General features: G+C 49.5%; 1 protein-coding gene and 1 pseudogene across 2 annotated transcripts in view; one reads left to right on the top strand and one right to left on the bottom strand.

Annotated features, from left to right (window-relative positions):
- Window positions 1-2,866: 2,866 nt before the first annotated feature.
- On the bottom strand, window positions 2,867-12,667 carry LOC142919845 (large ribosomal subunit protein eL43-like; annotated as a pseudogene).
- Window positions 12,668-16,002: 3,335 nt separating this feature from the next.
- The window catches only part of LOC142919850 (uncharacterized), a 28,495-nt gene continuing 26,425 nt past the window's right edge, over window positions 16,003-18,072 (top strand). Inside the window, exons 1-2 of one of the 2 annotated variants that reach the window (XM_076062508.1) lie at window positions 16,003-16,197; window positions 17,974-18,059. In XM_076062508.1, coding sequence (XP_075918623.1) covers window positions 17,982-18,059 — 78 coding nt within the window. In that variant the 5' untranslated portion in view covers window positions 16,003-16,197; window positions 17,974-17,981. Of the gene's footprint in view, window positions 16,198-16,928; window positions 17,425-17,973; window positions 18,060-18,072 lie in introns of those variants that run through there. The other variant, XM_076062509.1, reaches the window with a different exon arrangement.

Genomic DNA, 18,072 nt, shown 5'->3' on the forward strand with positions numbered 1-18,072 from the left:
TGAAATGTGAAGAAGATGAAACTCTAAAATGGGACCTTCACATCGATGGAGGCAACGTGAAGCAGGAGGAGAATTCTGACTGTGAGGCAGAGCGAGGCAACTCCCAGCAGTTTGTGGAAGTGGAGGTGTGGGTGGACTTCCTAGACAATACAAAGTCAAGTGGAGACCCGGTAGATGTGTAAGCCAGAGACAATGTCGCTACAATAGATGCACCTTTGTCACAGGCCTTTAATGACAAGAACGTGAAGTTGAACACTCTGCTCCTAGTAAGAGCGGCCAGTCTTTGTGGACCTGTGGGTTGGGTCAATCTCTCACCAGGAGCGAGAGACAATAAGCCCCCAAGCATTCACTATGTTATCATAATAATTGCATTTACACGGTGCTTGCTTAACTGCCTCAGCAACTCGGGAGTTTTGTACCTCGTCTGAAGCACTCGAAGAGCATCCCCAAGTAGCAGCTGCCCCTGTGTGGCACAAGGTGGTGGCCCTGCACCGGCCTGCATGTGAACAAGAGCCTGTCAGTAGGGGGCGATGATTGATGCGTCATCTCAGTTGTGTCGTTTATAGGCAATCTTGATTCGACGCTTTCGTGACTGCAGGAATCCACACTCTTGAGTTCTTTCGGTAAAGTCACCACGTGGGTAGAAACATAACAGATCACGGCGTTTAGATCACAACACAAGCAATCGTCATCAGGTGGGACAACCACAGCAAGAGAAACTGCTGAAGTAGTAGGCGCCTACTCCAGCAGTTTCTTATTGCTGCTGTGCTTGTCCCACCTGATGATGATTGCTTGTGTTGCCATTCGAAACGCCGTGATCTATTATTTGTAGCGTAATGTTTAGAATTTGCTACATTTTGACCCAGACGCCAGCATGCAACGGCCTTCTCGTTTTGAATGACGCAACAATAGTTTGTTGTACATACACTGTTAAGCAGACGGTGCGTATTTGTAAAATTACTTCTTGTTAATACGATGTAACGTGATGCAGTCAATTTCGCTGCAGTAATTCAATGTTGTTAATATGCCCGTCAATGATTTAGAATGAATACTTGTCTGATTGTGCGCGTACATGTATCATTTTGTCTGAGGTCACACATTGAATAAGTGATGTTAGGACAAAGTGTGTGTGTGTGTTTTGGAAGTAACCTGTACAGAGAAGTCAGGTGAGACCCGTTGTTCTTGTGATACAGGTCAAAGGGTACTTTTGTGTTTCACGAAGCGTTTGCCTCTGGAGCAACTCATTTTCCTTGAAATAGGGAGCACGCTCGGATCATTCATCAGTTACAAGGCATACCACTTGAAGGTTACACGTATAGGAGGAGGTACATTCTCTACAACACAAATTGTAGTTTTGTCTTACGTGTTGACGTTGATTTTGTCTAACTGGGACTAGATATGGTCCTTGCTGATTCACGTCTGGATGTTCGTAACCATCGGTTGAAGCAAACCCCACTGCTGTTGTTGAGACGCTGTGCACCAATAAAGGTCCAACACGTTGACGGCCTTCAGGCCAGGAAAGTCACAACATTTGCACACGAAGGACGCATTCAACATTTGCACACGAAGGACGCATTCACGCAAGTACCCCATGCTCCGTTTTGAAGTTTTAGAATGAAACATCTTTGAATTGTGTTGTGTTTTGAGTTAGATGATTTTATTTCTTCATTAAAAGCTTGTATCAATTTACATCTGGAAGACTTCATTTCGTGTGAATTTTCTCTCGTCATTAAGTAGATGGCCTTGCCGGGGGTTCGGTTCAATGCGGACACACACTGTATACACACACACAGTATACACACACAGTGTACACACACACAGTGTACACACACAGTGTACACACAAACAGTGACACAGTGTACACACACACAGTGTACACACACAGTGTATACACAATAATGTCCACGTTGTTGTTGCTGAGCTCACACACCCAAGGGAGGGAGCAGTAGAAAATGAATCTAAATCAACTTAAACTCCAACTCTGTGACGTCACCACTCTGCCATACCTCATCGGCGTGAAACGCAAGGGGGAGGTGTACCTTGCTAGTGACGTCATGTCACCAAGGTATTCACCCCTCCTCTGTCCACCGAGCTCTTGAGCGTGACGTCACCTCCGCCTGGGTCACTGCCGATATCGGTCCAGTGGCAATCCTTATTTGGGCAAAGCTACGCCCAGTGACTGGCGGCTCATTAACATAATGTGTTCGTTAAAGCCGTCGCGAATTTATTGCGACGGGTTCAGCGCCCACGCCCCCATCCCTCGACGTATGGTCTGGTCTCATTAACATAATTTATTCACTTCGAGAGCCGCTCGTGGGAGGGAAGTGACGTCATACTACTTACTGCTGTCGCGAGGCAACAGGAAGCTGCCGTGTGCGCGCTTGCACTGAAATCCGAGGTGAGAAATTCTCATCGTTGTGGTGGTGGTGGTTGTGGTGGTTGTTGTTGTTTACCAAGGTAGAGCCTAGCTCTCTCTCGTAGGGATGTCAGTTGAGTAGCAGCGAGCATGGGAATCGATGTCCAGGTTGGAACTTTACAGCGCGGGGCCTAGCCACGCGGGGCCTTGCCTCCTGCCCTCGCCTGATTACAAAATCTAAACGTGTTGGTTTGTGATGTTTCAAATACTTGTTCATTACCAATGTCCTCAACACTTAATACAACTCTGCAGTACAACTTGAGATGCCTTGCACCAGCTCACCCAAGTGGCACCATGTGAATGAACGCAGCATCACTGGTCACTAAGTGGGCATTAGCGATGTGAGGGGGGGGGTGGCAGCAATGGTGCTTTGTCATTTCCCAATTCGCGAGCAATGATGCAGAAATGAAGAGCACACTGCACAGAACAAAAAACGCACAGGCACTGATGCTGGTTCATATACACTTTATTGTGATCTCCCTGGTGTGCTAGGACGGTGGTGTGAGCAGTGTGGGAAGGGTCCCTCGCTGGTCCTTCAGCTCACGCAGGCGGCGGATGGCAGACCTCACTGTGACAGCCGAGGTCGTGCTGAAGGAGGAACGGGCGGTTACACACATTGGGTGACATCGTAATAAACACTTCTAAACCTTCATCCTAATAATACACACCTTGGTCATTTTGAAAATAATTACCTTTGAAAATATTACAGAAAACGATAAGGAACGGTAAAAGCATCTTAGGCTTTGGCTCAACATAGCGTGCAAGACGTACTTGTAGGTCCATGCACCTCCTGCCACGGTCTTCGTGCACGAGCCGCAGTGCCAGATGCCCACCACCCTCCTCTTCATCTTGGTCTGGCTTTCACAAGGACAACACGAGCACCACAGGTACACTGAGCGGAAATCACCGGTCAAGGCACACAGTTAACAAGCGTGAGCACAACACGTGTGCGTGTACTAAAACACGAGGACCCCAATTTGTTAAGGACAACACGAGGGCAATTTATGGGAATTGTGGATGGAAATCTTCACTGGTAGTGCATTTATCATGAGCAACCACGGCAAATTGGTAGGGCAGAGGAAGCGATGGGAGTTGTGTCTAGCAAATGAGAATGTCTAGAAGAGTGTTTAATGAACAGTGATCGGTGTACACAGGCGACAAAACCCTGGGTTAGTCACGTGTAACGTCTGAAATTAAAATTGAAATAAGCCATATCCCATTTACCCAGACAGAAACAGCCACTGCCACTCCTTGGGGTAACGACGTTTAACTTTTTATCGGTCCTTTAAAGTCTTGCTTTATTAGCCGATGACCTGTTATTGTAGTCGGTTTAAGGGTCGAGGCAGTCGTACCTGAGACTGCTTTTTCTGCCCTGCAACTCCAAGGACAGTAGTCCAGGCCCAATTTTATTCGCAAAAAAACCTATTGAGGCAACCATTGCCGGTGACGACCACCACCCAATTGCAATCTTGACCTTTGCAGGCTGGCACTCACAACTTGACCCAACCAGCGCGAGCCACCGGATAACGCCCAGACGTGCCCCTATTGCCACGTGGGTTGGCGCCCCTCACCTTGCCGCAGAAGGAGCACGTGTACTTGGCGTGCTGGCTGATCTAGATTTTCTTCACCATCTTACGCAGGGACGCGCCGTACCGCGTGCCATACTTGCCCACAATGCCAACCTTCTTCGTGCGCTTTGCCTAACGGAGAAAGAGAGCCGAAAGCAAAGACCACACAAAACGTCATTTTCCTGGACACGCAGCGTTTTATATCCGCTCAGATGCTTCGCACCAAGGTCACATTACGACAGACTTCCCAAACAAAACAATATTCAAGTTTATATTTTACTCGCCCTTATAAGAACAATTGCCACCCATAAGTCTACAATTACCTATGGCACGCTTTCAGCACGAAGAGGTTGGGCAAAATCGAATAGGTCGCAGTAGACAAAGGCTAAAGGATAGTTTAACGAACCACACCACCAGAACGGTTTACGTACAACAGTAAACATTAAGGTCTGGTGGCGTGGAATACCCTACACATCGGCAATTTACTGCATTGCAGATTAAACATTAAGTTTAACACGTAGGCTTTCGCGACCACTATCATCCATAGTAGAGTGTTTTGGGTTAGATGGCGTAAATATATAAAAGTGTCGATAAAACCCGCCACCACCCGACAGCCAACTAGTAAGGGTTGTCACGTAAACTGAACATGCCAATTCGTTACTAGTACAGCACTAGTGTATTGTATAGTGTAGTGTATTGTGTAGTATACTAGTACAGCACATCAGTGTTGGAGAGCCAAGCCACAACATTTACAATCTGAGTACGACGTTTTGCCAGTAATTACACCTAGCTTCATCAGGTGACAACCAGATTTGTGCCGTACTAGTAACGAATTGGCATGTTCTGATTACGTGACAAACCTTACTAATCGGCCGGTGGCAGGTTTAACGATACATTTGCATATTTACGCGATCTAATCCAAGAAGACCTGTACGGAGATTAAACATTGTCAACACTCGGGAAATTATTTAAATCCGCACAAAAACGTTAAATATATTATTCAGATGCCTGGTCTCGTGTGTTGAGCCATGTGCACATAAAACCAATCAAGAACCCAGCGAGGAATATTTTTGAAGGGAAACCTGCGGCAACTCTCCAAGCAGGTTTGGGACGCCAACAGTCATCAGGTCAATACACTGCTGGATCAGAGAATGACCGCGCCAACACGCACGTCTCGTGCTGCTGCTACTCTCCCACACCAAGTTGGAAGGTGTCGAGGCATCACAAGCACCGTACAAGGGTAGTACTACTGCACCGATCCCCAACCGAGTCCCGCGGCCTATATGATGCTTATGGCGTTTTCTGTCCACAGCTGCTGGACACGCGGTTTCTTAAGACGCCATCACTTGCGGTGCAACCTGCAGCCAAACCGGCTACTTGCGCGAGCTCGGTGGCGGGTTGAATACATGCTCGTCCAACCGATGAAATAGATCGACACCGTGGCCGTCTAAGCCACACTCGCAACCCAGCGAAGGCGTCTGTCACCATCAATCGTTTCGCCGCGCAACACAAACAGGCGAGTCGCAAGGTCGTTAAAAAGAGGCGGACTGCTTTCATCTAACAGTGGATAGACCACGGCAAAAACAACGCACATATAAAACTCGCACCAATGAATAAAGCAGCGCGGAACGTAATCGGCCCTAATATCCCTGGCCCTAATATCCCTGGCCCTAATATCCCTGGCCCTAACATCGCTGGACCTAATATCCCTGGCCCTAATATCCCTGGGCCTAATATCCCTGGCCTTAATATCCCTGGCCCTAATATCCCTGGCCCTAATATCCCTAGCGAGTGTCCATGTTGGTTAGGTCATTTTTCTAGTGTCCATGTTGGTTAGGTTATTTAGTGAGTGTCCATGTTGGTTAGGTTATTTAGCGAGTGTCCATGATGGTTAGGTTATTTAGCGAGTGTCCATGATGGTTAGGTTATATATTGAGTGTCCATGATGGTTAGGTTATTTATTGAGTGTCCATGATGGTTAGGTTATTTAGCGAGTGTCCATGATGGTGAGGTTATTTAGCGAGTGTCCATGTTGGTTAGGTTAGTTAGTGAGTGTCCATGATAGTTAGGTTATTTATTGAGTGTCCATGATGGTTAGGTTATTTAGCGAGTGTCCCTGATGGTGAGGTTATTTTGTGAGTGTCCATGATGGTTATGTTATTTAGCGAGTGTCCATGTTGGTTAGGTTATTTAGCGAGTGTACATGATGGTTAGGTTATTTTGCAAGTGTCCATGATGGTTAGGTTATTTAGCGAGTGTCCATGATGGTTAGGTTATTTAGCGAGTGTCCATGTTGGTTAGGTTATTTAGCGAGTGTACATGATGGTTAGGTTATTTTGCAAGTGTCCATGATGGTTAGGTTATTTAGCGAGTGTCCATGATGGTTAGGTTATTTAGCGAGTGTCCATGTTGGTTAGGTCATTTTGCAAGTGTCCATGTTGGTTAGGTTATTTAGTGAGTGTCCATGATGGTTAGGTTATTTAGCAAGTTGTCCCTGATGGTTAGGTTACTTATCGAGTGTCCATGTTGGTTAAGTTATTTATCGAGTATCCATGATGGTTAGGTTATTTAGCGAGTGTCCATAATGGTTAGGTTATTTAGCGAGTGTCCATGATGGTTAGGTTATTTAGCGAGTGTCCATGATGGTGAGGTTATTTAGCAGTGTCCATGATGGTTAGGTTATTTTAGCGAGTGTCCATGATGTTTATGTTATTTAGCGATTGTCCAAGATGGTTAAGTTATTTAGCGAGTGTCCAAGATGGTTAAGTTATTTAGCAGTGTCCATGATGGTTAGGTTATTTAGCGAGTGTCCATGATGGTTAGTTAATTTAGCGAGTGTCCATGATGGTTAGGTTGTTTAGCGAGTGTCCATGATGGTTAGGTTATTTAGCGAGTGTCCATGATGGTGAGGTTATTTAGCAGTGTCCATGATGGTTAGGTTATTTTAGCGAGTGTCCATGATGGTTAGTTAATTTAGCGAGTGTTTCATGATGGTTAGGTTATTTAGCGAGTGTCCATGATGGTGAGGTTATTTTGCGACTGTCCATGTTCGTTCGGTTATCTAGCGAGTGTCCATGTTGTTTAGGTTATTTAGCGAGTGTCCATGTTGGTGTGTATGTTGAACTTCTATCACACCGTACATAGCCATCCATGATCATCGGAGGTGCGGGGGAAGGACAACAAACTAAGCACAAAAGCAGTTCTCAAGAAAATGTATTTTCGATCGAGATTTTAAAAATGCGTAGCTCCAGTAACTTCCTAATATCGGAAGAACATTCCAGATGGCTGCAGAAGTGCATCTGAAAACGTGCAATGCAGCGACCGTCTTTATTCGACGACTAGCCAAAAGCTGGTGCGAGGATGACCAGAGTTTGCATGAGCGTTTATGCTTTTTGATGATACCAGCAAGGTATTGTGGTTCATTTGTGGCAAGCGCTTTGTATGTAATGGGTGCAACCTTATAATGAATGAGTTCGGGAACAGGAAGCCAATGCAGTTCAGTGAGCACTGGACAAACATGGTCGGATTTTGCAGTTCCCGTCATGACGCCTGCCAAATAATTTTGTACACACTGCAGCTTGGCAATGTTTTTTGGCAGATGTGCCTAACCCCTAACCTTAAACCCTAACCGCCGACCTTAACCCCTAACCCTAACCTCTAACCCTACCCATAACCCTAACAGCTAACGTTAACAGCTAACCTTATCCCCTAACCATAACCCCGAACGCTAACTCCTAAGCATAACCCTCTAACCCTAAAAATTAACCCTAACCCCTAACCCTTTCCCAACCCCGAATCCAAATGAACCCTAACCCCTAACCGCTAACCCTACTGTTGTATATATAGGTGTTATGAAAATTGATGAAAATAATGAAAATTAAATGAAATTTGAAATGTGCCTAATTTATCCGAAATTATGTTAATCAGTGTAATTATGCACATAAATTATGCAGATTCGAGAGATAATCGTATTAATTTATGAGAGTGGGCGTGGGTATGATAATGCAGGTCGTTATGGATTATGTGGTCGAGCCTCGGTGACGAGGTTTGGTTATGAATTGGAATAACGCAATTGATCGTATGCAGTTCTGTAGGTGTTGTGAGCATGAATGAAAGGGAGTCGATTCATGGTTTTAGTCGCCGGACGTTGACCACCATCTCCCGGCCTCTCTCCCCCCCTTGAATCAGTACCGTCCAGGGGGAGATCTGTCGTCCCACGGTCCAGGGTCCCCGCCAGTAGGTGGTTAGCTTCCCCGCCTGCCCGGCCCTGACGCGAGGGGTGTGCAGCCATACCTTAGAGCCCGCCGAGTAGAAGGAGGGCTCCATTCGGGGTCGGGTCCCCTGCTCCTGCCTCTGGTGTGCGGCCTCGCCTTGCGGGTAGGCCCGGCCCCTCGCTCCTCGTAGGGTCTCCATCAGATGCTCCACGGGGCGGCTCCCTTCCTCCCATTGCGGCGGAGGGACACCGAACAGCAGATCTGTGGGTAGGCGAGACTCACGACCAAACATCATTAGGAACGGGGTCTGTCCCGTAGATGTGTGTACCGTGGTGGTGTAGGCGAACAGAGCATAGGGGAGGTGTTCGTCCCAGTCCCGTTGATTCGGGGCCGCCATGCGTTTAAGCTTCCCGGCTAGAGTCTGGTTCATCCTCTTTACCATCCCATTTGCCTGGGGGTGGTACGCCGTAGTTGGTCCTTCTGGATCCCGAACTCCCGGCACAGCGCCTGGAATAGCTCTGCCTCGAACTCACTACCCTGGTCGGTAATGACTCGTTCGGGGATCCCGTGCTTCAGTACGTAGTGTTCCACGAACGCTCGGGCCACTACGAGGGCTGTCTTATCGGGGATGGCCACCGCTACGGGATAGCGTGTGAAGTACTCCACCGCTACGAGAATATATCGGTTGCCCCGGTGGGATCGCGGGAATGGCCCTTGCAGGTCGATCCCAACCAGCTGATTCGTTCGACTGATGCGGAACGGTCTCAGGGGTACCTGGTATCGCGCTGGTTTCGGCCCGCATTGCTGGCACGCGCGGCAGCCCTGTACCCAGGCGGGCACGTCTTGTGCTAACTTGGGCCAGAGATACTGGCGACGCAGGGTTTCCCGAGTGCGCCATTCCCCATCATGGCCCCCGAGCGGGTGGTCGTGCACCAGTCTTAGCAGCTGGGGTCGCACCTGGGCGGGAACACAGATGCACCCAGGCTGGCCGGCTTCAGTCAGCTCTCGTACTACCCCGTTCTGCATGCACAACCGGGCATACAAACCACTCCAGGGTCCTGGTAGGGCGTCCTTCTTCTCCCGTAGGGCCGCTTCCACCGCCGCCAGATCCGGATCCCGCAGCTGGGTCCGTCTCAGCTGCACGTCGTCCAGGCCCGGAAAGGCGCAGCCGACGTCCTCCTGGATCCGATCGGGTGGGGTTGCGCGACCCGTCGGGCCCCGGGGTGTGGGCCCCGTGCCCGCCGAGTGGTCCGCCAGGTCCCTGGTTCCTCCTACCGGGGTGTCTGTGGCACATACTGCACTGCCTCTCACCGGGGGAGGGTTAGTCTCGGTGCGCTCCTGGGGGCCTGCCACCTGCCGGCAACGCCCCCCCGTGAAGCACGGGCAGACTTCCTCCAACCTTGTCTCGGCGCACACCGCGGGCCGCCTCGACAAGGCGTCCGCGTTTGCGTGCGTACGCCCAGCTCGGTACTCTATTTGCAGGTTGTACTCCTGCAACTGCGCCAGCCATTGCGCCATCTGCCCCCCCCACCCTGCACCTGTGACAGCACCGCGGCCAGCCCACTGCTGCAGGCGTCGGTGTCCAAGATAAAGTCCGTGGTGAAATCTGGGAAAGCTAGGGTGGGGGTGTGGGTGAGGTGGTCTTTGAGGGCGGTGAAGGCCGTCTGGCAGGCCTCCGTCCATCGATAGGGGTTCTTAGGGGAGGTGAGTTGGGTGAGGGGAAGTGCAATCTCGCTGAATCCCTTTACAAATCGACGATAATAGGTGGCGAGTCCCAAGAATGACCTGATCTCCGTCAGATTCCTGGGCCGTGGCCATTCCACTACGGCGCGCACCTTTTCCGGATCGGTGCGCACCCCCGCCTCGCTGACTCGGTGTCCGAGGTACCCTACCTCGCACTGCGCAATGTAGCACTTACGCGGCTTGAGCTTGAGATGGGCTGCTCGTAGTCGCTGGAACACCTCTCGCAACCTGGACCAGTGCTCGGACAGAGATCTGCTGAACACTATCACGTCATCCAGGTAAATCAGGCACTGTTCCCACTGTAAGCCCCGCATTACCAACTCCATCAACCGCTGGAACGTCGCGGGCGCGTTAGTGAGTCCGAACGGAAGCACTCGAAACTCGAACAGCCCCATCGGGGTGGTAAACGCGGTTTTCGGCCGATCCTCCTCCGCCATCTCCACCTGCCAGTACCCGGACGCCAGATCGAGGGTGGAAAAATACCGTGCTCCTGCGAGGCTGTCAAAGGTGTCGTCGATGCGCGGTATGGGGAAGGCGTCGCCGAGGGTGACTGCTTGTTTCGTCACTAGCACCACCGGGGCAGACCAGGGGCTCGTCGAGGGGTGAATTATGTTATCACGTAGCATGTCCACGACTGCCTCCTTGATCTGGGTCCGTTCGGGCACGCCCACCCGGTATGCGGGGAGTTTGATCGGTCGGGCTGCACCTGTGTCAATTTGGTGCTTAACAAGGTCTGTTCGGCCTACATCTGAATCGTGCTCGCTGAACACGTCGGTGTACTCCCGTAACAACCCACACAGCTGATCGGCCTCCCCCTTAGGTAAATCTGCCCAAGGCACATGTAACGCATCATGCAGGGGAGCAATCTCGGCCCGGGGGGTTGGGCCAACCTGCCAGGCCAGATCCTGGTTGTCCTCGGAGTGGCCAGGGTCTTCCGAGTCGTTAGAGTGGCGCGCGTGCAGGGGGTGTATGGTGGCTACTGTGGCGCGTCGTCGTAGCAACGCCGGGGTACTGTGTGGGTTAAACACCCGCATAACGTATATGAACAGTCTAGGACGTATATAAACAGTCTAGAACGTATATGAACAGTCTAGAACGTATATGAACAGTCTAGAACGTATATGAACAGTCTAGAATGTATATGAACAGTCTAGAACGTATATGAACAGTCTAGAACGTATATGAACAGTCTAGAACGTATATGAACAGTCTAGAACGTATATGAACAGTCTAGAACGTATATGAACAGCCTAGAACGTATATGAACAGTCTAGAACGTATATGTTTGCAAGTTGAGGCTTTGCTACCCTGCAACTTTCACGCAAGGCGCTGCAGCGGCTGTTGCTGCCCGCTGCCAAATTCAACTCCCGCTTGCTCGAGTTGCATGAAGACCAAAACAACGAGAACTGATTGCTCTGTTTATGGCCAAAACGCTGCCGTGATGGCAAGCGTCATTCAATTCCTCGCCGTGTTCGCGGTAGCAACTATGTAACGCACGCGTTAACACGTTTGTAATCTTTCACCCTGTCCTGAAATTGTATTTAAATAAAATAATAATAAAATTTACATAAGTGCTTCCGAAATGCTCAATTTTACCAACGCTTACAATGCTGCCTCATTGAGGCCAGACTAACGTGAATTTAACGACTCCATTAAAGTAAAACAGTTGCCGTCCAACAGGAGCAATTTCCATTCGACCGTCGGGTTTTTCTCGCTGGGAAAGACGCAAACGCCTCGCTCGCACAGAGAGGTTCAAAACATTAACAAAGCACCGACAGGCCCCACAGAACGCGACCGACGGTTTGGCACCACGCACCCCGGCGGCCCGTCGCTCCCGTGCGGCAGGTTTTAACGAAACGGAAACTTAACGGGACAGCGAAGATCGGCACGCAAAACAAAAAAGCTGCATTTTAATTGAAAGCTTTCGTGACTGCAAGGATTCATCTTCTTTGGTTCTTTCGGTAAAGTCACGTAGAATGAGAATATTATTGTGTTATTTTATTTTATCAATTTATTATTTTATTCTCATTCTACGTGACTTTACCGAAAGAACCAAAGAACAAAAAAGCTGCATTTGCAAGCTGCATCTTTGCAAAGACTCCACCGCCACGGTAACGTTGAGCACCACAATTTAACTTTGCAGGGGAGGGGGGGGACGAGTGCCGCGTCCGTTCAGAGTCTCGATGTTTTTCCCCGCGGTCGCGGTAGCGGTGCTCCGTTTAGCTCGGCCGGAGGCGACGACGCCGTGGGGCACGCCGTGCACGGGAGCCGGACACGATTGGGGCCTAGTCCCGCTTGGAAGGTTCAGCAGAATCCGCCGAGGATCTTGCAAATGTATGTAGAAATACAATAAGATTATATTGAAACAAAAAACAATCACGACGTTTCGATCACAACGCAAGCGATCTTCATAAGGTGTCAAGAACAAATCACGGCGGTAAATACAGCAAAAAGATGAGAGACGAGAATTCAACAAACCTGAAAAATATTACGTGAAGCACATCCAGTCAGGCCAACAACACAGCTAGACACTTCCTGGCGGACCACGAATTTCAGAAGAGTGTTACATTTCGTGTTCAACCAATGAGTAATTTTATGCAGTCACGAAAGCTTTAATACTTTATGATCTTGCGAACGCCCAACGCGGCCAGACCCGCCACGGCCCCGAACCCCGCGACGGCCACCGGCGTGTTTCTGAGCGAGCTGCCGGGCAGTCCCCCGCCCATACTCCCGCACGAACCACCCGTCCCGCGTCCGGGGGAACGCGAGCGCAGTCCGCCGTCAGTACGGTCGTGCGTGTGCACGGCGTCGGTCCCGGAAATGGCAGTGGCACGGCTAGCGATTGTACAGGCGGTGCAACTGGCGCGCTCAAGAGGCAGATGAAGGCCCAGCTGCCGAAGTTCGAAAAGAGGAGAGTGGGACACATTTGCTCTGCAACGGCGTTTTCGCAAACTTAATATGCAGGTCTTGGATTGACGAATTGGGTTATTTTTTTTGGAAACATTTGACTGCTTCGAACAAACGCTTCTCCTAAAACATGGACCCGCTGAAGACCCCACAGGCAATGGCGAGAAACATATACAGATGGTATAAACGACGGGGCGATTTCTGCCGTCCGAGAGAGGGGATTAGGCGTCTCTCACGATTTAACAAACACACAAGCCGCTCGCTCCCCTGCCAGTCGCTCACTACTCTACACAGAAGCGCCAAGCTGTCTAAGCCGACGACATCTCGCAGCAACTTGGCAAAACTCAAATAAAAAACCAAATTAAATTTCTCTTCAGTCTCGCCTGGTAACAAAAACAACAACCCCCACCTGTTGTATATGAGCCTTTTCGAAAATTGATATTAACAATAATATTTGCCGTTATATATATCATATATTTTTTTAACAAACGAAAAAAATAATCAATAAAACCCGTAAGCCAGGCGCACGAAAAACCAGATGTCGGTCATAAACAGGCCATTAATAAATAAAGAAATAATAAAACTCTCGAAGCGAGGATGTTAGCAGCTATCTGCGAAGATCTCCAGATTAACAAGAGTTTGATGTGCCCTAAGGGAGGTCACGCAGAGGGAAGCCCTCCGCAAGCCAGAAATGAGGACGCCCACGGGTTAAACCATTTTTTTTTAAACAACAGTTAAAATTTAAAATGCAATAACAAGAATAAGCTAAAGTTAGCGGTCCTCGTGCTCACTCCAATTAAGACCAGGCCACCAGATACATCAGTGAATTATTATCCAATAATTAATTCGCTATCAAATGATTTTCACCTTTAATACTTTTACTCTTAAAACAAAGCTTGGAGACAAAATACAGTCACATCAAAGGTTTTCGAGAAGGAATGAGGCGAACGGGCAAACTTACGAAAGAGTTTAAACAATATCCCAAGCAACCCCGACCACCTTTGTCTCTCCCGAAGAGCGCGAGAGCCATCTGTACACACACACGAACTCACACACACAAACCCCACCCCCCCCCCCCCCCCTTTTCCACTGCGCAGAGAGAATTGTCTTTGAATATAACGGTCAGCCGCATTTTCAAAAGTCAGAGAAGTCAACAGTCAAGAGTGAAGACAGATCAGCGAGTCAAGACGTCCACAGGACGAGCAGTCGCATGGAGCGGCTGGCTCCGAGCCTCGCTGAGTAGCGAGGATCGCATGAGTCGCCATGTATCAACGAAAGTGAGTCATACAGCAGTGGAGAGAAACTGCTATCAGCGAATCAGCGCTGAGAGCGCTCGAGCATCTCCAAAAAGAAAGCACGTGCAACGTGGCTCAACCAGCAGCGGAAAAGCTTGGGCAGCCGCCAACAACTTCAGCTAACCAGTGACCAAGCGCGTGCGACTTGAGTCATACAGCAGTGGAGGAAACCTGCTGTCAGAGAGCCGCCAACAACCTCAACAAAGAGAGCGCGTGCGAATCGGCTCACTCAGCAGAAGAAAAAATTGACCTGTCGCCGGCGAGCGCAGCGTCAGATACTACAGCAGCGGAAAGAGCGCGCGCCGGCGTAGCTCATCCAGCAGTGGAGGAAACTGCTGTCAGCGAATCAGCACGGGCGCGTTCGCGCATCTTCAAGGAGAGGGAGCGCGCGCCACCAGCGTGCCATCAGCACCAGCATCAGCACCAGCGCGTGCCAACAGCGCGCCACCAGCGTGCCATCAGCATCAGCACCAGCACGTGCCAACAGCGTGCCACCAGCGTGCTACAGCACGCAACTTCGCGTCACCGTCGTCGGCGCGACGACGGCGAGCGTCGTGCTGACTCATCCAGCCAGCGGTGGACAGAAACTGGCAGTCGTTCGTATGCCCCTCCCCCACACTCCCTTCTCACTCCCCCACCGCTACACAACGAACAAACATTTTTTTTGGCAAGGAAATCAACCTAGGCGTTTGCTCAACGCAAGAAATCAACAACACTCCCATTAAACATACAAGACTCATGATAACTGCGTCAACTATTAGCTGATAACGAAAAACATCCCCACCCATTGAGTTACGTTGATGAGGCAATCATAATTATTTCAGTAGAACGCTTTAATTGCATAATCGTTGATGAATCAATGAACGAACATCGCCGTGGTACTGTGCTGACGATTTCAAGCATAATAATTTCGCATATCAGAATGTGTTAAGGATTGGATACGAATCAAAGACCGAGTGCCGTGTTGTGTAATCATTCAAGAATACGAGTTTGCATATTATAAGGTCAAGGTTTTGATAGAATAGTTCGCTTGTTTTTAATCTCTCTCTCAACAACCGATCGATTGCGTTACGCGTCGGGAATTAACCACAGGTGCCGCTATCGAGGTGAAACAACGCAATCGTGATGGTATCATGTTAACGCTGTGTTGAAATTCCAACATCCCGAGATTGAGTTTTCATATTATCCAAAAATTAAAGTTAGCTAGAAAATAAAATTGATCAAAGCAGGTTTGTGTGTGATTCTTCCTGAAATTCTGCATAATATTGTTCTGCGTATGAGATCTGAATCCTGGGGACCTATCATAAGCACACTATCACCACACATAATCCATAACACATAATTCATAATGTTCAATCGAGAGTAATCGTATCCTTATCGATAATACGGAATTAAAGAGCAGAGTGGAATCGACTCTCTCTCATTCACGCTCACAACGCCTGCGTCACTGCATACGATTAATTGCGTTATTCCAAATCATAACACAATCCTCGTCACCGAGGCTCGACCTTATAATCCATAATGACCTGAATTATCATAACCATGCCCACTCGCATAAATTAATACGATTATCTCTCGAATCAGCATAATTTATGCGCATAATTACACAATTAACATAATTTCGGATAAATTATGCAAATTTCATTTAATTCTCATTATTTTCATCAATTTTCATAACACCTATATATACAACAGGGGGATGACGTGACTCCCCCCTCCCCCCATCCCCAACGGCTAGAGCGCTCCTAACGGCCGCAAAGAGGATTCGATTGGATGCGTGGGATGACGTCACATGACCCGGGGGGGTTGGGGGGCGGGGTTAAGGGGCTTGCTACATATATAAGTGTGGTGCAGGAGGGAGAATTTGTGGCAGAGTCCTTCTGGAGCGGCGGCAGCGGAGAGAGAGAGGAGCTAGCCGTCCTCAGGGTCCGCGCTCGGGACGCCTGCAGGGTGGAGCTGAGAGCGATCGACGACACAAAGTCCCCCAAGGCGAGAGAGAGAGAGAGAAACATCTCCCTCGGCCCCGTCGGGCAGCGGCGGCAGCGGCCGCAGAGGTGAGCGGCAGACACGGACAAAGGAGGTCAGTTCGGTCGGCTCGGGCTCAGGCAGTGGACGCACTCTGAGACGGGTAGGTGAGAGAGGAGGAAGGGCTGCTGCTGGCTGGAGGGAGACATACACGGGAAATAAATTTTAGCGCAGACTGACTTTGTGACGCGTGTGTGCGTGCGTGTGTGTGTGAAGAGCGGTTACGGCCTTCATAGGTGCTGCTCGCTAACAGCACTTGCCCCTACAGTCTGTTAAGGCTATATGGGGGATCTTTGTGAAGAGCGGTGGGACAGCGATTGGCGTACCACGCTGTGCGTGTGTGTGGGTGGCTTTAATCAGCATAGGCACCCGTAAATAAATAATTAAACAGAGGGACGTTTGACTTTCACCGCAAGCGAGCGCGCAGAGATTAATTAATTAAGTGCTTACCGAGCGCGTGCAGAGATTAATTAATTAATTGCTTACCGAGCGCGCGCAGAGATTAATTAATTAATTGCTTACCCAGCGCGTGCATATTAAACTACCCTACTACGGCTGCCCGCACCCACGCGCGTGGGTGGGGGGGTCACGTGGGTGGGGGAGGGCCGTCCAGCCCCCGTTGGCTGTTGACACAACGGCTTAGTATAAATAAATAATTAACTCTGAGCAGCCGCCAGCGGCGAGTGGGGGGGGTGGAGGGGTGCTGACGTCACACCCCACCCGCTCGCGGGGGAGGGGGGAGGGGAAGATCAGTCCCCCCCACCTAATGGGGAGTGTGGAGGGGGGCACTAGCCCCCCACAGATGGAACCAGGGGGGTCGGTGTGTAAATGAGAGGCTGTGTGTGTGTAGTGTGAGGCTGTGTGTGTACTGTGAGGCTGTGTGTGTAGTGTGAGGCTGTGTGTGTGGTGTGAGGCGTGTGTTGCCCTGGCTTGCCCTGGCTTGCCCCAGCAACGTCACGTGGTGTGCCTCGTCACTGCTGCTGCTGCTGCTGCCACCACAACACGCTTAGGGCTTTAAGGCTTTTCTGTTTATTATGAATCTGTCATTTTCCATGATTAGTCTGTGGTTTTCATTATTAATCTGTCATTGTTGATTATGAGCCTGTCATTAATATGTCATTTTTCATTATTAACCTAATTTGTGTGTATTATTAATCTGTCATTTTTCATTATTAACCTAATTTTTGTTTATTATTAATCTGTCATTTTACGACGGCAAAAACGTGGTAGTCACGGCGACATTTGTCATCAGTGTTGTGAGTAGCCCGCACTGAGAGCACGACTACACACACAGACATACACAAACACACAGGTTGTGTGTCTGTGTGTGTGGGGTGAGGTTGCACAAGAGACACACACACAGACACACACAGACACACAGACACACAGGTTGTGTGTGTGTGTGGGGTGAGGTTGCACAAGAGACACACACACAGACACACACAGAGACACACACACACAGGTTGTGTGTGTGGGGTGAGGTTGCACAAGAGACACACACAGAGACACACAGAGACACACACACAGACACACACAGGTTATTGTGTGTGTATGTGTGGGGTAAGGTTGCACCAAAGACACACACAGACACACACACACAGAGACACAGGTTGTTGTGTGTGTGTGTCTGTGTGTCTGTGTGTATCTGTGTTTGTGTATCTGTGTGTGTGTCTGTGTGTGTGTGTGTCTGTTTGTGTGTCTGTGTGTGTGTGTGTCTGTGTGTGTCTCTGTGTGTGTGTCTGTGTGTGTGTATGTGTGTGTGTGTATCTGTGTGTCTGTATGTGTCTGTCTGTGTGTGTGTTAAGGTTGCACCATGTCGAGCCCATTGAAGCTGATCGTGAGCGCCGATTCCAACCGTGGGGGGCGGCGCTACATGGAGGACATCACAGAGGTGGGCGGAGTCT

The sequence above is a fragment of the Petromyzon marinus genome, unplaced genomic scaffold, assembly GCF_048934315.1.
Source record: "Petromyzon marinus isolate PM22_M1 ecotype Great Lakes invasive population unplaced genomic scaffold, UKy_Petmar_22M1.pri1.0 PM_G_Scaffold_64, whole genome shotgun sequence".
Classification (NCBI taxonomy): Eukaryota; Metazoa; Chordata; class Hyperoartia; order Petromyzontiformes; family Petromyzontidae; genus Petromyzon; species Petromyzon marinus.